We start from the raw sequence: 21,813 nt of genomic DNA, 5'->3' as shown, positions 1-21,813 counted from the left end.
CTCCAAACTTTATCTTCAATTAAAATAAAAAACTGTTTTTTTTTTTTTTTTTTTTTTTTCTTTCTACCAACCATCTCGTATATCTATAATGGAAGCTTTGGTCAGCTGAAGAATATTCATGCGGTTTCAAATTTCAAACTTATTCAAATTAATGGTTTTGCCGACATGCTACCTCATAAGTTGAAAAATATCTTTTTCAAAATTTATGCGAGCCTTGTTATATCATGTTGGTCTCATTTTTATTTGGTAGGTCTCTTTCAAAAAACAATAAGATTCACCGAATTTCGTCAAATAATAATAATGAATGTGTTATAAAAATGTATTAGTGTCATGCTATTATTTTCTTCAATTCATAAATAGATGAAAGTATAATACTGAAATAATATTTTTATATAATATTTTATCTATTTTTCAAAATAAATTTGTATTAGTTATCAATTGTTGAAAGAATTGTACTTTTGAAGTATTGAGGACTTCTCCTAGCCCACATAACATAACCCCAAAATATTTAGGTAAATGTTCATCTTATTCCTTGATTTTATCTTTCCATACTCAAATACATTATCTAAAACTATGATCGGATAGTGTAATTTATACTACCGGAAATGAAAATCTGATAAAAAGCTATATAACATTAGAGATTGAAAGAGCATTAATCGAATTTCTTAGTTCTAACCTTAGAAACAGCCTGACGGTGAGCCCATAACCGTGGCAGACCCAACATTCAAAAGGGCCATTGAATAGTAGCTTGTTAAATTTTGATTAAAGTTGGAAATTTCTTTGATAAAAAATTGTGATTATAATAAAATGCCCATTGTGAAATGAGTTTCCCAGATTATTCACATTTGTGTGGGGCAACTGAACATACTATAGTTGACGTAAAAAACAAAATACGATAGTATAAATCCATTCCTGAATCGTTCCCATCACATGTACTGACCAACCACCATGCAAATATGTCAATGACGTTTGATTCAACGTCATCTTTTCCCCTTTTCATAAGAATGTGTATGATTGAAAACATGTTATTGCTTCAACATATTTATTTCTGTACAGTAAAGCTTATTCGACGAATTTTAAAATGATCCTACACATTCATTATGCACTAAAAAGTTATGAAACACAAATACGAACCCAGTGTTATATATTGACGCATATCATACCAGAAGTCTCCTTGAATCATTGATGTTGTGCTACATAGCTAAAAAATTAGGATTGACAGAAAGAGAGTACTCCAGAGAACGGGGCAAATTTAAAATTAATTCTGTTTGCCTTACCTTTTATGACTTTCCCTGTCTCGCTGTACCAATATGAAGAAAAAAAACTAGCATTAAAACGAGATAGGGAAATACAATGTACTTTGCTTGCGTGGGACACGTGCATATGTGACTATAGGATAGAGTAGGAGCTGAAAATCAACTGAGATAGTGACTATAAAATTTATTGCATAACAAAGCATAGCTGTAATATGATTAATCAAAGTGGTGTCCACAACACAAATAGCTAATTTTGTGTGGCAACGCCAACTGTTTAACAGAGCAATGCCTAAACAAAGTGTAACGGAACCATTGATGGCAAACATTCTCAAAATTTTAGCTAAAATGTAAACCAAACAGACAACTGTTGTTGCATAGCAAAATTAACATCAACTGGAACAACCTGACAAATAGTTACATACAATGCTGCAAGGAGGAGAGAGAATCACAAGGACAAAACCAGCAAGGTTGGGAGTAAACACAAAAGAAACAATGCCGCTTGGACAAAATGACATCACAAACCATAATGCAAATATGCAAGCCTTCATTGTCAAATAATCTCAGTCATATGCTTCTATAATATTCACGAGATAAATCAATTGCTCTGATATCTAACACCTGGTTATGTTCCTGCTGCTTGCTTAATGCTCTGCTGCTATGGGTTGTTGTACCAAGGTAAGCTGTGGTTTGTCTTCGATGACTATAACACCATTCATATGAGATTCTGCTTCATCTGGCTCTATGTTCAGAGACAGAGTTTCACTCGTCTCATCAGACAAGGCACTGTTCCCCTCAATAGCTGCAGCTGCTTCATCTTTCTCTTCCCTTGTTGCATTGGACAAGATGGTAACTTCAGTTGTTACACTAGATAAGGAGGTTTTCTCATCATTCACCGCCTTAGATGAAGTCCGTGCAGTTGCTGAATTGGATGAACTGATTCTTTCAGGAGTCAGTCGGGTAGGGAGAGATCTTCGTTGTGGCTTCTTTTGATGAACAGGAGGACTAATTCCTTTAGTGGGGTTACTCTGAGACACTTTCTCATCCAAACTTAAACGACATTGTTGAGCACTAATGTTAGTGCTTCCTTCTTGCTCTGAAGATATTGAATCCTTCCTTCGACCAAGCTTGGGAGATTTTGCTCTTGTAGTTGGTATCTAAATTCAAGTCCAAAGAATTTAAATTTCTAAACCATACACCAAACATGCTAACTCAAAAAAGTTCATGGAGCATATCAATCAACAGTTTCAGAGTGAAAAAAAGGTCAAAACTACATTAGAAAACTGGGTTTTTTCACCCCCTTATAGTTAGATTCAAAAGGTCAATAATATGAAGTCTCCCACAAAAAATATCAACTGATGGAAGTATAAGGTTTTAAAATTTGTTCAAGTTCTCCTGAATCTTCAATTTGTGTAAAAAATTCATTTTAATTAGATCAGCATAAGATTGATATATAAATACAATACATGTAAAGGTTCTCGTTAATTCTGCTAAATCCAACACTGACAATAGAGTTCAACCAACTAGCTAACTTTAAATATCTCTAACTAGAGCCAAGCAATTCTATTGTTAAGTTGACCTGGCATTCAGATGAGGAGATGATAAATCATCTGATAACACCAAGTAAGTGAAAAGCCATCGAGAACAACAAATTAAGAACTATTCATATTTAGAATCGGTTAGAATCATAAAAATCAGTTTGGAAATAGCAAAACTACTTAAATTCAAAAACCACTTGATACAAGTCACGAAAGCACAAACCTAGTCTAAAAGTTCCAGATGAAAATCAATGAAAGATAATTGAAAAGAATATTCAACACTCTAATTGAAAGTCCATAATCTTGTAAAATAAACCATCAGATTCATTGAATGAAGTCATATAGTTAAAAAAAAAAATCCAACATTTGAAGTAGTATTTAGAACTTAAGCATAATATAAGTATATAACAGGTTTATTTTTAAAAAACTTCACCTCCTTACTAATGTTAAGTTGACCTGGCATTCAGATGAGGAGATGATAAATCATCTGATAACACCAAGTAAGTGAAAAGCCATCGAGAACAACAAATTAAGAACTATTCATATTTAGAATCGGTTAGAATCATAAAAATCAGTTTGGAAATAGCAAAACTACTTAAATTCAAAAACCACTTGATACAAGTCACGAAAGCACAAACCTAGTCTAAAAGTTCCAGATGAAAATCAATGAAAGATAATTGAAAAGAATATTCAACACTCTAATTGAAAGTCCATAATCTTGTAAAATAAACCATCAGATTCATTGAATGAAGTCATATAGTTAAAAAAAAAAATCCAACATTTGAAGTAGTATTTAGAACTTAAGCATAATATAAGTATATAACAGGTTTATTTTTAAAAAACTTCACCTCCTTACTAATGTTGGTCCAGAGACCCAGAAAATACAAGTTTTATAGTGTTAACTGTTAATAACATACTCAATCTCCACAATAAACATTCCAATGCATTTTTAAATCCAACAGACATTTTGGAAGCATAACTAAACAATTTATGCAATATGTACTGCCAAGGAGAGTAATTAATTTCTATGCTCAAGAGAGATTTTATATAGTGAATGGAGACCAATCATTCTTAACCATGGAATATTTCAGAACAAGCAAGACATTTGATTAGACATACACTAATTTATAGAGTGAAGTGGGAACAGTGAGAAAAGCTTAAATCAGCAGATATTGCTCTTTTCAAATAAATTCAGAAGATTGGTCAGGTCAAGTATGTGGGTGTATGCACATCTGTGCACTTGGGCATTACATGCCAATAGAAAACACATTTCCTACAGTTCAAAAAACACTGAAAATAATTAGACAGATGACCCGCAGCGGGCTTGCGTGCAATCAGGCAGGTCAGGCATGCATGTATTCCCATAAACAGAAACTCACCTTCTTCAACTCCACCCTAGAAGGAGGAGGTTCCTGATAGAAGCTTGGCATTGGAGTTGCTTTAAATGCTAGTTTTTTCCTAAGTTTCTTAATCTCAGCTTCTTGGGTCTCCTATAAAAAGAAATCAAGTGTTGATATACGATTAAAAGCCATTAGCAGCAAGTTTTCAGCCAAGCTATCAAATATTATCACCTTGGTTTTTGCTTGCATGTTGCTCTCCTCTACTTCCTTCGCATGAATCCTTTCCTCAAGCTTAGAGTAAAACTGGCCACAAAAATATGAACTTTTTACAAAATACAAGCTTATTCAAAGGAAATTCCCATGGTAATGCAAGGTTAAAAGCAAGTAATAATTATTTACCTCTTTTCTTCTCTCAGCTCGCTCATTACATTTGAAACTGAATCCATAATTTGGCATTGTCCCTACTCTGCGAGCTTTGGCATCTTCTGCAGTAGGACTTTTAAGTTGATTAAGAACAAACCATTTAGTCAATTTTAATATAAACAAATATTTTATGGATTTTTTTTCTCCCTCGTCATTTTTTAGATGTCCTGCATTTAGTAGCAGGATTCAAAACTAGCCACTGATGATGTCCCTAAGAAGCTTATTTGCATTAAAAATGGACTGAACTGTAGCGAATTTCACTTCCAAAAAATATGATCCAAGCATCTAAGGCCAAGGGAAATTTAATTTATCCATAAATTTATTGTATCTAGATATAAATAAACCCCCCTTCACTCCCTATTTCCACTCACAAGAAAGAAGAATCAAAACTCGGGCATGAAAAAAAAAAGGATACGAAGATGATTCAGCTTTTCCTGGAACATTATCAAGTGGTTCTTTCTTTATTAATCGTGGTCCAGTCTTCTCCCTACATCCAAAAAATTGCAATCCAAACATCAAAAATATTAAGATGGACGAATCTATATACCATATTCTTTCTTCAGTGAACATAATATGAATTATTCAAAATAAATACTAAGCATTTCATACGTTGGTGCTTCAGAAGATGCTGCATCAGACTTTCCAGGGATCTGAGAAAAAGTGTAAAAAGATATATCATGAAATGCCAAAACTATAATTCTATTACACAACCAAAAAGATAAAAATAAAAATAAAAATAAATAAAAAGCAGAAACCGAGGAGTACAGTTATCTGTATGTACAACTACCTGTGCAACTGTTAAAGTAACAGCAAAGTTTACCTTGGACAGTCGAGTCTGCTTGTCATTGATCACTTTGTTCTTAACCAGCTGTCTTGGATGAGAGTCTAAAGTGAGAGTACCGTTTGAAACAGAAGATGCTGCTGATGCCTCTTCATCTTTCCCGTCTTTGTTCTTTCTAACTGAACTTGTATGAACACCTCTAGGACTTGGTTGTTTTGCATTCTTATTCTTGACAGGACCCTTTCGTGTCCTAGATTTACCTGTTTCATCAATGATTTCCACTTCCTCTTCCTATAATTTACAAAATAAACAAGATATTCAAATAACAAAATAAAATGATGAACCTATTCAGGGCAGGGTGGGGTGGATTCCTCTCACCTTAGTAACATCATTTCCCTCTATATTGTCATTTGTTCCTTCTTTCATTTCTTCCATAGACAAATTATCATTTCCAACGCTATCTGACTGGTCGAAATTTTCATAATTTCCATTTGGATCTACATTTTCTACAATTTCAGCAACTACAGGGTCTACATTTAAAACAACACCATCCTTTGCAGAATTAGAAAGTTCTTCATGGACACCATTTTGGTGTACTCCTTCAAGTCCATCTGCCAGTGAAGCATTACTCGGATCCATCATTCACTTCACAGCAAGCTACAAGTTATATAGAACCAATGAACCGCAACTTAGAGAAGATTGAATAACATTTCAAACTAAGAGTACATAAAAAAAGATGCATCTGATCTCTGCATAGTTGGCAAGTAGATGAAGACAAATTGCGAAATGACTTTTAAATTGATTTGCAGCAACAACATTTTCTCAGGTGTTACCAACCAAATGAATTAAAAAAAAAAAAAAAGAAGAAAAAACTAGGGTATGAACTATGAAGAGTAACATTAACATAACACAGTGAAATAACAAGGAAGTAAACAAATCAAATCAGGGATTAGTAAATAAAACAAGTAGAGCATAACATAATGAGATTCCGAAACTATCATTTGAAAATATATAAAAGTTGGAATTGGAAAGAGAATAGAAATCAATAGAAAAGAAGTACATTAGTAAAATCTTAGTCGCAAGTATATAAGTGAAAATGAAAGATATTGGTGAGTGGTGGTTGCTAACCTCAAGTATCAAAAGCGGAATAGCATAGTGGGTTTAGAGATCTGAGGATCCAACAAGATCCGAGAGATTGAAACTGTTGCTGATAATTTATCTTCTTATTTTAATTAATTAATAATAATTTTAAAAAACAAGGGGAAGAAAAATAAAATGAGAGAGAGAGAGAGTGAGAGAGTGGGAGTGAGGGGAACGTAGTTTTTTAATAATAGAAAGAGGAGAGAAGGGGTTTGTTTGCTTAACTTGAAATGAAATCTATTGAATTGAATTTCCAGGTCAGACAATGTCGCTTTCTTTCTTTGTTCTGCTCTAGTAGTAATACTCACGCTCCACGCTTCTTTACACGCCCTTCCCGCTTCACTCTATGGTAACAAAATATTCAATAATTATATCTACAAATATTTAATCGATTTATTAGATCTGTCAAAATAAATATATAACTTTATTAGATTTAACTTCAATCATATGGCTGGATTATTATAATTTTAATAAAATACTATCAGATATTCGATTTCCAAACCGAAATTTTTCACTTTTTTAAGGTCATTTATATAATTACTATTTGAATTATAAATTATTTTATGTATAAATTGATTGAGTACAAAAATATCTTTAGATTGATGTAGCTAGATGAACTTATGTGCCATCCATATAATTTTTTTGAAACTATTTGCGACTCCTAGTTTTATTTTATTGGTTACCATTTGTCATCCCTAGTTTTATTATATTCTTATTATATTATATAAAAATATTGAAAAACATTATGGTGTATAAGTTATAAAATAATTAGTTTTTATTTATTAAAAAAGATGGTATTTCATGAATCAAATTGACGGATATTACATTAATATCGAATAATACAATTCAAAATTGCTAAAATTAAAAAGTATGAATTTATAAACAAAATATCAACAGTCAAAGTATAAAAAGGTGAAATATATAATATCACAAAACTTACAAACATGATAAACTTGAAATGTCTAGTATATCCATGTATTTAACACTATAACGAGAAGAAAAAACGATTTTGAATTGTAGTTTAAGATAAAAAATTTATCTCAAATCACCCCACTCTTGGGTTTAGAAAAGAAGAAAGGAATAAAATGAGGTGATGAGAAGAAGTTGGCGTTGAAAAGTTTAGACTTTTTTTTAAAGTTAAATAAGTATTTAATCTCTATAAAATTTAACTATTTTATTTTTCGTTCTTATAAAAAAAAATTATAAACTGATAGTCCCTTAACAAATTTCCTATTTATTTTTTGCCCCTTATTTTAAATCAATTATTGTGTATCATTTGAATTTTTAATGATATTTTGACGCAATGTTTAGAACATATAAACGACTTTCGCATAAAAATTTATTTATTTTTAATAAATAATGAATTAAATATGAATTTTTAAGTTTTTTGTGCTTAAAATTCAAATTTAATTAACCACATATTCAAATTTTTTAAATTTTATAGTGAAATTTATTAAAATGTCTCAAATTTTTCTGCAAAATATTATTCAAAAAATACACGATCGCTGGTATAATGTAAGAGACAAAAAATGAAGACAAAAATTTGTAAGAGACTAAACATTTATAAAAACTAAAAGCAAAAAAATAAATTTTATAAAAATTAAAAATATTTTTAACCTTCTTTAATAACTTATATTAAGAATTAATATTGTTGTTAATCTTGCCATGTCAGGCAATTTCGCAATCTCAACAACCAAACCTATCATATGCTAGAAGTGAGTATGCCATGCAAACCTAACAATTTCACGTAGGATGCTAAAGGCAAATGTTATGCATTCTTTTAAGATAGAAAAAAATAACTAGTTTTTCGACTAAATCAATAATCGATTTTTAAAAACTGAATATTTATATTATAGTTTTTAATCGATCTATATACTTTGAATATAGTTATCTATATTTGTTAAAAAACATATCATCTATGCAAATAAAAGAGAAAAGTTTTAAATTGAATTATAGCGATCAATATAAATTGATACAGTGATGAAAAAGATAGTCCAAGTGAGTCAACCTTATTACTTATATATTAACTAAGTTTCTACATAAATTAACAAGTAATCTAACTATATTTTAGCAATTTTCTTTACCGATTGTTAATTTAGATGTCCACATATATAAAAATCATGAGAAACAAATATTGTAATATTTTTTTACAATTTAAAAAAAAGTAGGTCAAAATTTTTCAAAAAGAAAAATATTTTTTGATAGAAAATAATCTAGATTTTTAAATTTTCCAAAAAATTAAATTAAAATTTTTTTTCAAACAAATTTTTTATAAAATGAAATATCAATAATTTTTCAAAAAAAATTGGAATTATTTTTCCGAACAATTTAAAAAAAAATCAAGATTTTGAAAAAAGTATTGGCCGGAAAACTAGTTAGAGTGGTTTTTAATTAATTTTATAAAATCAAATTCAATTATATGAATTAATTATAAAGATCAATTATGATAAATAATTTTTATATAAATAAAAATTAATTATGTTGATATAGTATACATAAACAACCATAAATTTTTATCTATCAATCATATTTATTAGATAATTGAAAAATATTTAACTTTAACCATGATTATTTCTAAAATTATGAATATTTATATAATTTGTGGTCAAGTTCCACCAAAATTTGTTATCCTAATTTTTAATTACATATTTCCGGCCGGCACTGACACTTCAAATTTAAAAACTTAGGCACACACATTTAATGACCATGCATGTAAACACTTCCTTAGTTAATTCAAAATTTTAATACAGCTCCCAAAATATTAAACAAGATGTCGCTCGCTTCAGTTGAAATTGGAACTTTTCAACTCCTGATTTATAAGCTATTCCATCTCACACCAGAATTCACTAGCTTGACATACGCATTTCTAAAATCTTCAAAGAACATATTCTCATTGTCTGCGTAATTTTTAATCCATCTGTACATTAAATGAAGTTCTCGTAAGTAATGCACATTAAGATAAAAAAATATAAGCAGAAACATACAGATGTTTTACCCCATGAAATTAGACATAGTTCTTGTATACTCTTTTAATATATTCATTTAATTATTGATGATACTAATAAAAAGAAAAAATCATGCAATAATTTTATTTTCCATAGTGTATGTTTGACCCCCCGACACAAGACATGGAACTATGTGTAGTATAGTACTAAACAAAATTTCAGCATATATAGTAGTATAGTACTAAGTGTAAACTGATACTCCAAAGACATGGAACCTACTTACAAAGACAAGAAGTAATGAATCACTAATTTTAGTGTCAGACGAATCTAATAAACTAAACTTACCTATCACCAGTATATGTACAGTTGTTATCCTAAGTATTGTTTTCAATTGATAGACTGTCTGTATTACCTGTTATTTTCTATAATTTTTTTATTTAATCTAAATATTATTTAAAGGATTCATCACTTTTTTGATTTGTGATCTTAGTGCTTTCCTGCTTCACAAAAAATAAATGCAGTGGGACCAGTTTTATATTAACACAAATGCTTGTTAAGAGAAAAAGAACCTTAAGCATTCATCATCCTCAACAAGTGCATGATCTGAAGGAAGACCAATCATACTTGGCATACCACCTGTATAAAAGAGAACCAGCAGATGAGAACGATAACATTATTAAAAAATATGAAGAACCTGCTATAAATATGTTAGGCCAACCAGAAATATGAGCATGCAATCACAGAACTTTAATTTATGTCATTTCTAATATATTTAAGGGAATGCGACCGATTCAGAGCTTATGTGATAAGCCAGTAGCTTAACTTGAAGCATTTAACTTTTGCATTTCCTCTTTGCTTTCGTTAGAAAATAAAATTGATTCAGAAAACAATGGCTAGTAAAAAGTTTATTTGAAATACCAAATCAACCTTTTAAGTGAGATAAATTGTTACTTTACCAGAAGATATCCAAGGCTTCTCCAAAAGAACCTTGTAATATGAATTGTCGAACGAAGTAGGGCTTCCGAAACCTTTACTTCCAAGAGTGTGGGCTCCAGACAAAGCTACCAGTTCTTGTGTTCTGTGAAAGAAAAATTCCAAATGGATATAACAATGCACGAGTAAGCTAATTCTGGTGGAATTTGCTGAAGATTTTATCCCAATGACAAATATTAGCAGACGGTCAATAAATTTGTTCAGTAAAACAGTATATCAGTATGTTTCCTCCTTTTTTGCTCTGTTTAGAATTAGGACTTAAATAAGATATCAGACTCAGCATGTCTCTATTTCGTGTTATGATTCTCATGTTAAGTTATGCACAATCTGCAATCGGACGATATTGGTTATTTCTTTATTTTCTGATTGCCTTGAAAGAACAAAAGAAACATGTTCTTCTTTTTAAAATAATTTCTGATCTTTAGTGTAATATATAGCTGCAAAAGTCTGAGGTAAGTATCAAATAAATAATACTTTCCACAGCTTAATGGAAATTTCAAGCAATCAAAACAGATGTAAAGTAAATGGTTTTCCTCCCCATACTCACGAGAAGCCTTTTTTCTGGAAGCATTTCTTCAAACCAGAAGCATCGAGTGTTTCCTCAGGAAGTTTTCCTTCAGAATCAGGCCCCCTACCATTAAAATGAAAGGAAATCTTATTGGCAAAAAACAAAATAGAATTGTTTGTTATGAAACAACTACTGAGTTAAATCTACACAAGCTGTTTTTTTACTTCTTCAGTAAAAAGGTTGATCATTTGTAATTCAAAAATCATTTAAGTAATACTATCTTATAGAGAAACTAATATGTCGTACTAACATAAAACTTGTTGTTTGTCATCCTAATGAGAAAAGTCGAACAAATCGCTTGTCAAATCATGTACTACCTTTGTCTCTAAATATAGGACCTCTTGAAAAATTTCTTGTTCCTTTCTTAAGGAAGAACTCCCTTCAAATTGTCAAATGCGTTAATGATTCTTTTATCAAAATATTCCTAATCATTTTTATCTGTTTTTGTAAAGAAATAAATTCTATGAGTGAGGAAGATAAATTAACTCTCTCATGAAGGGTAAACATGGAAAATAATACAAGTGTTAACAAATTTAATACTGCTACCAACTTTCTTAATTCGTATAGCTCATTCAACAAGATCCTGTATTTAGGAATAGAGTTACTATATGACTAGATTATAAGCATCTTACAGTGAATCTTGTCTGCCGAGTCTGACTTGGATAGCAGGACCTCCACATACTTCAACTGCTTCAGCTCCGGCCACAGAAATAATGTCCGCCCAGGATACTAACAGAGGTAAATTAAAATTTGTTGGTCTAAATAAAATCAACACTTATTATTAGAAGCAAATACCAGAAAAAACAAGGACCTGGGTGGATAGCATCTATCTGGGTCTTCGCTTTCTGCAGAACCTAAACAATACGTGATAAGTCCATTGAGACGTTAGCTGGGCCTGGCAGTTAAAGTATAAGATGTGGAACTTGATTAAGAAATTCATAGAGGAGAAAAAGAAGGGGTCTGCGAAAATATTGAGAGAAAACATGCCTTTACTGATTTTTTGAGACCAGCATTTTCAGGTCTTTCAAGTTCATAGACTATAGAACCATTCATGCCACCTGCAACAACATGAACAGGCAATTTATGAAAAGAATTATGGAAATACAGTTGCTAGTGGTGATGAAAGTATTACGAAGAAAACATAAGAAAAGAGCACACTATTTCCTATTTCCTAATTAAGCAATTGATGAGTAAAGGGTTCAACCAATAAAGAATACTACATTACATAGGAAAAAGGAATCAGGTATGAGAGTCTTTAATAACCCCTGAGCTGAGATGAATACCTGTAGTATCATCAATTTGAAAGGTTCCAGCATCATGGAAAACCAAACGAAGCACACCCGCAGCCTTTCCCTTTGACAATACCTTCCTCACCTCTTGTTTAATTCGAAGATATTCATTTGTAGCTGGTGTGACTCTTCATGAGGTGTGAAATCAGAAGAATTATTGCAATAATAGAAATAAATAAATAAAAAAAAGAAAAGAGAATGTTAGAAAGGGCGTAGTAATTATGCTGCTTACTTACGATATAGCGTTGGCTGGGAGAGAAGCAAAGATGTGAGTGAGGGGAAGAAGGCATGGCAACGTGGCTATGCATAATACACCTCTCCTACTGCTACTTGGAACCGCTACATCATCATAAATTCATAATCATTAGTGTAAATTATAAGCACGATTCCAACGGATTAGGTGATCTCACTCACATGAAGAACCATGCTCATCGCTGCGAAAAGAGCACGCTTGTGATTTCACACCTGATGCGGTACCGATTGAGCACTGCACAACATGCTTACTCACACTTGAACACATCATCTTTATCTCTTAATCTTATGTCACACACGCCTTTTCTAACTCTACTTCCCACTAAATACCCCAACATTTTCATTTTATCACTCTCTTTCTTATACATTTTTTAAATTAAATTATTAAAAAATACTATAAATTATTTCGGAATCATTTTTTACAGATTAAAAAAATTATTTAATGATTCTAATAGAAAAATTTTAAAATAACTTTTTATTTTAATACTTTTTTAAAATTTATTCTTAAAAAAATTATAATATATAGATTGAAAATTTAAAATATCTCTGTGTGATAAACTATTTAATCCAATTTATTATTTGAAGTTTTACTTTTTATTTTTTATTTTGAAATATAATAAAAATCAGACGGGTCCAATATTTCACACTAATTCCAAGAAATGGAAGCACAATTGGGGTGTGAAGGGTGGTGGCTTCCTTAAAAAAGTGTAGTGACCAGTGACCACTCTAAAATTTAATTTAATACTATAGATATATGCTAGTAGTACAAGAAGATTCGAAGAACTTTGAAACAAAATAAATTTACAAGAAAGAAGCGTAAAAGTCCTGTACAAGAGTAAGCAAGGCTGAATAGCTAAGAATTGCATACCAATTTCCTCAACATGGACTACATATTACAATAATAACACTCAAATAAAAAAGAAAAAGAAAAGAGAGAGAACAAATGTTATCTTGGGCCAGAAAGACGAACAGCTGATAAATAAGCATCACTATTACAATCTGATGGGGCAGAAGATGTGCCACCTTCACTTGATGATTTGAACATAGAAGAGTAAAGGCGAGAGCCCAAATAAGAACTTGTTGGTGGTTTAGGCACAATGCAAAGACCCTCTAACATTTGAACAACTTTAGTCATAGAAGGTCTCATTGACATGTCTTCTTGTATACACCACAATGCAACCCTTATAGCACAATATACTCTATCATCATGTTCATCAATTTTCAGCTCTGAATCAAGTATATCTTTCACTTTCCCTTCTTCCATCATCTTAAAAGCAAAAGTAGGAAAATGGGATTTCTCTGATGTCTCATTAGCATCATAGTTTTTCCTTCCACCAATGATTTCTAGCAGCACCATACCATAGCTGTATACATCACTTTTCTCTGATATAGCATAGTTTGTTATCCATTCAGGTGCAAGGTAACCACGTGTTCCTCTTAGTGTTGTGAAAACGTGGCTTTGTTCTCTATTCATTAGTTTGGCTAAACCAAAATCTGAAACTTTGGCCATGAAATGATCATCTAGAAGCACATTTTCAGGTTTGATGTCACAATGAACAATCTTTGAGTCACAATCTTCATGAAGATAAGCCAACCCTTTTGCTGTTCCTAATGCTATGTTAAACCTTGTATCCCAATCCAAAAGAAATTCACTTTTTTTCTTCTTGAAAATCCATTTATCCAATGAGTTATTAGCCATGTACTCATAAACTAGAAGCCTATGAGTTCCATCAGCACAAAAACCTTTAAGCCTTACCAAGTTAAGATGATGAATACTACCGATGATGCTAACTTCAGCTCTGAACTCTTTCTTCCCTTGACCGATACCTTCAAGCTTCTTCACAGCTAATTGAGTTCCATCAGGTAGAACTCCTTGATAAACTGAACCAAAACCACCTTGACCAAGCTTCACAGAAAAGTTATTAGTTGCTAGTTCGAGATCTTTGTAGCGGAAACGAATCGGCATACCGGTTAAATTCTCCAAGAAATTGTCCTCTTCAGAATCCTCTCTAGGAGACTCAGGTAACCTTTTCTTTTTCCTGTAGTATCTAACCCCAACAAAGAGCATAACAGAAATAACAAACAAAGTTAATATGACAATTACCACAACAACTACAACATGCTTATTACTACTGTTTCCACTTCCTCTTTTGCTTCGATCACTTGAAACTTTAATGTAAGAAACATAACCAGAATCAGCAGCATCATCAGATTTCCGAAAACTTCCTAAACTTTCCAAAAGGAAACAGTTTCCTGAACTTCTATGAAAGAACATTGCAAGACAAGAACAATTTCCACGGCAAGACTTTTGACAACCGGCCAAATCGGTTTTCGAAAAGGGCTGAATAAAATCAAGAGCAAAATAACTCAATCCATCATCAGCTTTAACAAATTGAATAGATTTTTGTAATTTACCATCACAAGGAGAAACAAAACCCGGTTTACAACTAGGAAGAACAGAAGGACAACTACACCTACGGTTACTTGTGCATATGTTGTAAGGATCACAAGGTTCTGGTGTACCACAAGGATCCTGTGGTATTCTAGTTGAAGAAGCACCATTTGATCCACCACTATTGAGATTAGAGAAAGTAATAACACCATCTTTTCCCAAAACAGCAACCCAAGTATCATTTACACCTGCATCATCAGAGAAAATGAATTGCCACAACAAAGACTTATTCTTATCATAAAACCTCCAAGAATTGTCAGTGAGATTTGCAAAAGCAACAACATCACCGTCTTTATCGATAGTTTTTCGGTTATCCTTCTGCATAGTCCAATAAATCTGTGGAACATTGAAACCAGCTGAAAGAATAACATTACCAGATTTGATCTCAAGAAGATAGGTCAAATTATTTGAACTAGTTTGAGTAGTGAGTTTCATTCCCTCATTGAAAAGCTGTTGAGGCATCAAAGTATCAGTTGGAAAATCAAAACTTTGCCAAATCAAAGTAGTATTATCCTTCCCAAGCATAACCAAATTTCCATTATCTTTCAAGTGCATTGAAGAAACCCCTTTGTTGGTTGTGTTGGTAGACCAAATAAAAAGTCCATCTTTTTGTAAAAAAGCATTACCCTTTTTATCAAAGACGAAATTATCAGAATTGGAAATGGGTGTTGCTCTATTTGCAGTCCAAATAACCGTTGAAGTTGCCACGTGGAGGATAACCAAATGAAACTTGGTGGTGTCGTCGGGTGTAGTGACAAAAGCAAAAGCGAAGTTAAGAGAGTTTGATAAGAGGAATTGTCCGTTTCTGTCAATCCAATTCATTTGTGAGCCTTGGGTTCCAGGTGAGATGGAGCCAATATGTTGAATACCGCAGAAACATGTTTTGGAGAGGAAGAGAATGGAAAGAAGAAGAAGAAGAAGAAGGGAAGAAGAGTAAAAATGTTGAGTTGGCATGTTAATTTATTTACAAGGAAGAATATTGTGGAAGGTGAAAAATAGAAATGGTAGAGAAGAGAATGGAGAAGAGAAATAGAAGTGGGGTTTGTGAAGGATAGATCTGACTTTGACTTTGGAGGCATATCCGTCATTAAAAGGGCAGTATAGTTGTTGTTGTGTTATGGAGAATGGACATCATGGATTTATTTTTCACTTTTTCATTTTCTTCTTCTTTATTGCTACTAGTTGTGTGCGCGTTGACCATTTGACGGATCCACATCCACTTAACTGCTGCCTTTCTTTTTCTTTTTCTTTTTCTTTTTTTTTTTTTATAAATATTTTATAACAAAAAATTAAGGTGAGCTAAAGATGCCAAGGTCTGAACCCATAAATTATTGAATTCCATTTACAGAGGTTTTTTTTCTTGGAAAATATATTGAAGTTTTTTTCATATAAAAAATAATTTAAAATCAATCAAGTGATCAGATTTAAGTAATTAATAAATTTTAATTAATAATAAATCTTTTAAAATAATTTAAATTTAAATTTTGACTGAAATAAATTTTATTCGAATTTTATTTATCTTCTGTCGATCTCTTGATTACTATAATTCAACCTCCTAAAATCTAAAGCGTTAAAATAAAAATAAAAACTTTTGAAATTGGTTGAATAATTATAGAGATTTATATTTATCTCTTTTTCATAATATCAATGTGACTCAATATATGTAAAAGGTAGATTCAAGACTCTTTTTTATTATGTTACTGCAAAAAAATACTTTTCAATTTGCACCTTGATATTACTAATTACTAGAAAAAATTTGTTATTATAGTATAAAATTGTCAACTAAAATTGCAATAATAATAAATAAATTAAAATTACGAATTGAATAAAATAATAATAAATTAATTAAAATAAGATAATCATTTTTAACCGATATATTTTTAGGTGTTAAAATATTATCAAAGTTTGAGTAAAACTATTCAAATATATCCTCTCCTCGTATGCGAATGTTTTGGAATGGGAAAGTATTTTAGGAATTTGCGCATATGTAAGCTAAAGGGCAAGCTGAACCAACCTCTCCATATTTGTTTGTCTTATATTTGAGAGATTGTTTCATTAAGGTGAATGATGATTTTTTATAACTAATTGTTAATGGTTAGTAATTAATTAGAGGATGATAAAAATATTAACCGCATAGATTAAACTTTAAATCTCCTTTTATAGAACTTTCAAATTCTCAACTTTTACCATTAAATTACACCTTTGAAGACTTTGTTGTGGTTGAACATGAACAAACCTTTCAAAACTAAAGAAGGAGACCCAAAATTTTCACCTCACTTTTGCATATGACTACTTTTTATTTGCTTAAGCTTGTATTGAATTGAGTAGGTATAAATTATTAAAACAACTCCTCAACTTTTTTTGTTATAGCTTGTATCAAATGTTAAATTAAACAAGTAATTTGCTTAAAAAAGGGTTAATCGTTGCCTTGTTGATCAGTGCAATTAAAATGCAGAGTTGGACGAACAAGACAAAGTTTGTGCAACCAATTAACCAACACAAGCTGCATGGTGTGTGGGTCCATTTCCCACTCTAACCTGACAATTGCATGTTCAAGGCGGTTTCTAGATGCACAGCCATAGACTTATTAGGAGAATTTCACTAATGCACTTTTAAAGGTATTTCTTTGGTAGTTGTTTCATTTAATATATTTATTAGTGCCCTTTTTGTTGGCATTTATCTTACTTAACAAGGGCCTAAAATGCACTTGTGAAACAATTGGAAAAAGATATAATAAACATTCAATTAAAAATATATTAAAATTTGGATTTTTTATTTTTTAAATTTAAAAATTATTTTTTTCATGTAAAATTTTTATTTTTGATTATTAAATAAACGTCTTTAGAGCACTGGTTAGCAATATCCTTATCTTATTTATTTCATATTTTATTCATTTTAAAATTAGTGTTGTTTTTTTAAAAAAAAATTATTCAAAAATAAATATTAATTTTTTATTTTCAAGATAACTTTATATATATGTGTATATATATATATATATATATATATATATATATATATATATATTCAATTATTACTAATTATACTATTTTTAAAGAAAAATTATACTTTATATTTATTTATATTTATTTATATTTATGATAGTGGAAAATAAAAAATAATTAATAAAGATAATTTAGTAAAATCATTATTATTTTTATTGCATTGATTAATATGTAAAAAAATTAAAACGGAGAAAATATCATTTAATAGTATCTTTTTATATTATAACTGAAGCATCAACTATTTTTTTATATTAATATAACATTGCTTATTGTGTTTTAACCGATCTAATTACACCACCAGCTGTTAGTATTAATAAGAACATTTTAATAAATAAATCTTATATTATCATTAAAATCAACATAATTCTTTAATTATATATATAAATGAAAGACTTATAATGAGATGAAAATAGTATTATTTTTTTTAAATTGATTCATTTTAACAATATCAATTTAATTACTTAACAAATTAATAATTTAAATTTTTTAGCTTCTCAAATAATAAGGCAACTGAAAAATGTGTGTGCAAAAGGTGTTGATCAGATTCATGTGAAAAGCATTTCATGGTTCAATCATATTGCTAACGGACAGGGGGTTAGCGGGCGGGAATAGGTCAAGCCATGTTAAGCTTTGAAAGGTTTGAGTCTGACCTACGATTAATTTTTTCGGCCTAAACCTAGTCTACGGTCTATCATAGGTTTTTTTTCTTCCGGTCTGGTCTGACCTTTTTAAAAGTCTGGTCGGGCCTGGAAGCCTATTTAAAAGTCTTATTCACATTAAAACATTTAAATTTTCTACTCATACCACATGATGCTCTCCACATACCAATATTAATGTGCATATCTATATATATTAAACAAAAAATATTTTTTCTAACAAAATAATTTTTAAAAAATCTGAAACAAACATTCTTTAAACTTTAAAAAATAATTTTTGATTTCAAAGAATAGATTTTTTTTTTTTTGAAACAAACGAACCAATTATTATCTTTCAAACAAATATGAAACGACTACTGAGTGATTGACTAATTGAATGACTATCGAATATAGAACAACTACTAAATATAGAACGACTATCGAATATGGAGTGACTACTGAGTGATTGCTTAATTGATAGAATTTAAAATAGTAAATATTATTATTAATATAATAATAAAAAATAACATTAATAAATAATAAAATATATATAGGCCGACATGTCAGGCCTAATAGGTTTTTTTATAAAGCTGACACATTTAAATAAATATGCTTTAAAAATAATTTGATCTTAGCATTTTTATTAAAAAGATCAGACCATAAGTAGGTCATAGGCTCTTGACCGACGACCTAGCCTATTCTCATTCCTACTAACAAATTCATCCTCCCACCAAACAAATTAATCACTAAGATTTGCATTTTAAAATGGAGGGATTTTCATTTATCTTTTTTTGAAACAATCAAAAAGTTAAAAATTAAATGTTATGTTAAGTATTATTTTTCTTTCTGAATTTAAAATCGGATGCTCTATTTCTTTAACTTCATTTCTTAGTTCAAATCTGTTTAACTCTTCGTAAAACTAGATATATAGATGGTTATGCCGATAAACATAGTTTTTTCCACTTTCCACCGTATTCTCTATTTTTTTTTTTTTCTTTGCTGCTAAAATTCTCTATTAATCTAATTCAATTGGGGAAGGAAAACACCCAACATCATGTGTTGTTGTCAAAATCAGGTCCATGATGATTCAAAGTTTAAAAACATCTCAAAAGTCACGGTATTAGATATTAACAAACATTATCGTGTGCATAACTTTTCTTGCGTGTTTGGTAAAATTATGGGCATTACGCGTAAGTTTTGTTTTTATAATGAATACCATTGTACAATTAAGAGAGCAGTTAAAAAGTGATCACGAGTGGACTAATTAAGAAGGATGAATTTGATAGGACTGTAATTCATTTATTTGGATGGAATGGTAGAACATAGGATCACTTTTAAGTTCAAGTTAGTGTTTAATTAGTATTTATAGAACGATGTTATAGTTTGTTCACACTGCAATGTCCGTAACGGCGGCATATCTTACTATGTGACTTTTGTCTCTTGTCTCTTTTGACTAAAAAGTAGAAGAAGAGTTTTAAGGATTTTAGATTTGTGAACGAGTTTGGAGTGTCGGGTATGGTTCATGATAAAACCAGCCTTTAAGTTAACCTAAGAAAATCATTGATTATTTTATTTTATCAATAACATAACAATTTGTGCAATTACTAGAATAATTTACAAAATTATATCATATGATGCATAGATCTTGAAAAAAAAAAACTAATTTTCGAAGTTTTATAATATACTATCAAAATTTTAACTAATAATTGAGTTAGTTTCTTCTTAATTCATCTACGTCAGTTATTATATATTGCATATGAAAAATTGACTAAACCAATAGTACTAATATATTTGTCTATTGATTTTTGTATCCAACAATTATATACATTATTTCTATAATTAAAAATTTTAATTAAAAATCATGAAAAATTAAAAGAAATCCAAAGTGTAAAATTTTAAAAATTTAATTGATGGTGTTAGATATATAGCGTTATCATACTAATTCTTTAAAGTCGTGTTATTTAATAATTAATCAATGAATTTAATAATATCAAAATATATCAATTTCTAAATATACCTTAAAATTCTCCCAAATAATAAATATCAGCGTGAAAGAAGATTGGGATTATAGACAACCATGCACGAGCCCAGAATTCTTATATACTATACTTTAAAAAAAGTCCATTTAGTGGATAAGATAAGATATGAGATAAGATATAGTTATTATATCTCCTCTTAAATCAGTGTTTTTTAATCAAAATAATATGATAAATTTTTTTCTAACTAAAATATATGATAAGTTATTCTTGACAAAACTATCATATATTGTGTCTCTAATTAAAATTTTATCTTAAATTTAAGTTGAGTTAAAAACAATAGCATAAGATAAAAATAATAATTTATTTATTTATTTATTTTTATATAATATAATTTAAAATATATATACAAAATATAAATTAAAAATAATAGAATTTAATATTAAATTTTAAAGATATATTAATAATTAATTTCAAAAATATGTATAATTTTATGAGAATGATACTTTTGTCATTTTATATATTATAAATTTTCTAAAAATATATATATAAAATATGAATATTAATTTAAATTTTAAAATGATATATAATTTTTTCAAAAGTGTTTTTCCATTTACGTATAATATATATTTTATATTTATTTATCTTACTAACAAATAAAATAGAATTATTTGATAATTGTATATGTAACAGTGTCAATAGCTTTTTTTTTAAACATAAAGTTTTTACATAATTAATTTTTATAGTACTTTTTGTTCATTTATAATAGTTAAAAGTATGCTAAGTTAATTTAAAAAAAATAATATGTAATAGTTTCACAACAATGATAAATTTATCATTTAAGTATATTATAATATGATATATATTATACCATAATGAAGTGTATATCAAACACATGACAAAATAAAATAATATTATGATGTTTCTTATCATATGTACATTAAACACAAGATAAGACAATATTTATCGTATCACTATTTTATCTTCTTATTATTTAACTTTATATTATATAAGACACAAGAGAAATAAGATGACTCGTGAGTGAAAAGGTCAAATATTTATAATATCATGATTGTGTGCAGTCATGCGTCGATGTATATTTGGTTGTGTGATTTATAAGACTAGGCAAGATATAAAATTAAATGATGATTTTTTTTTTTTAATTTCAGTTTTAAATAAGTTGGTGAGGAAAATAATGTCATGTTAATTGCAAGTTTATCGGAAGA

General features: G+C 29.6%; 3 protein-coding genes across 4 annotated transcripts; all 3 read right to left on the bottom strand.

Annotated features, from left to right (window-relative positions):
* Positions 1–1,409: 1,409 nt before the first annotated feature.
* LOC101497535 (protein WVD2-like 6) lies at positions 1,410–6,606 on the bottom strand. 2 transcript variants are annotated; one of them, XM_004501277.4, is made up of 9 exons: positions 6,464–6,606; positions 5,714–5,992; positions 5,375–5,626; positions 5,164–5,204; positions 4,970–5,041; positions 4,531–4,627; positions 4,363–4,434; positions 4,171–4,281; positions 1,410–2,410 (listed from the first exon to the last, which is right to left on the bottom strand). In XM_004501277.4, exons 2-9 carry the CDS (start codon positions 5,975–5,977, stop codon positions 1,898–1,900), a joined length of 1,422 nt encoding a protein of 473 aa, XP_004501334.1. In that variant the 5' UTR covers positions 5,978–5,992; positions 6,464–6,606; the 3' UTR covers positions 1,410–1,897. The 2 variants fall into 2 exon arrangements, with proteins under 2 accessions (XP_004501334.1, XP_012571660.1); XM_012716206.3 differs by lacking the exon at positions 6,464–6,606 and adding an exon at positions 6,396–6,457.
* Positions 6,607–9,179: 2,573 nt separating this feature from the next.
* LOC101497868 (putative L-ascorbate peroxidase 6) lies at positions 9,180–12,857 on the bottom strand. The gene is made up of 10 exons (XM_004501278.4): positions 12,685–12,857; positions 12,507–12,609; positions 12,265–12,398; positions 11,969–12,039; positions 11,793–11,835; positions 11,614–11,710; positions 10,961–11,044; positions 10,377–10,498; positions 9,990–10,056; positions 9,180–9,392 (listed from the first exon to the last, which is right to left on the bottom strand). Exons 1-10 carry the CDS (start codon positions 12,791–12,793, stop codon positions 9,290–9,292), a joined length of 933 nt encoding a protein of 310 aa, XP_004501335.1. The 5' UTR covers positions 12,794–12,857; the 3' UTR covers positions 9,180–9,289.
* A 439-nt stretch (positions 12,858–13,296) lies between these two features.
* LOC101498183 (G-type lectin S-receptor-like serine/threonine-protein kinase SD2-5) lies at positions 13,297–16,102 on the bottom strand. Its single transcript, XM_004501279.4, has one exon. The coding sequence runs from the start codon at positions 15,926–15,928 to the stop codon at positions 13,469–13,471; it is 2,460 nt and encodes an 819-aa protein (XP_004501336.1). The 5' UTR covers positions 15,929–16,102; the 3' UTR covers positions 13,297–13,468.
* Between the last annotated feature and the right edge of the window lie 5,711 nt (positions 16,103–21,813).

The sequence above is a fragment of the Cicer arietinum genome, chromosome 5, assembly GCF_000331145.2.
Source record: "Cicer arietinum cultivar CDC Frontier isolate Library 1 chromosome 5, Cicar.CDCFrontier_v2.0, whole genome shotgun sequence".
In the NCBI taxonomy this organism is placed as follows: domain Eukaryota; kingdom Viridiplantae; phylum Streptophyta; class Magnoliopsida; order Fabales; family Fabaceae; genus Cicer; species Cicer arietinum.
This window is presented reverse-complemented; position numbering and strand designations above follow the sequence as displayed.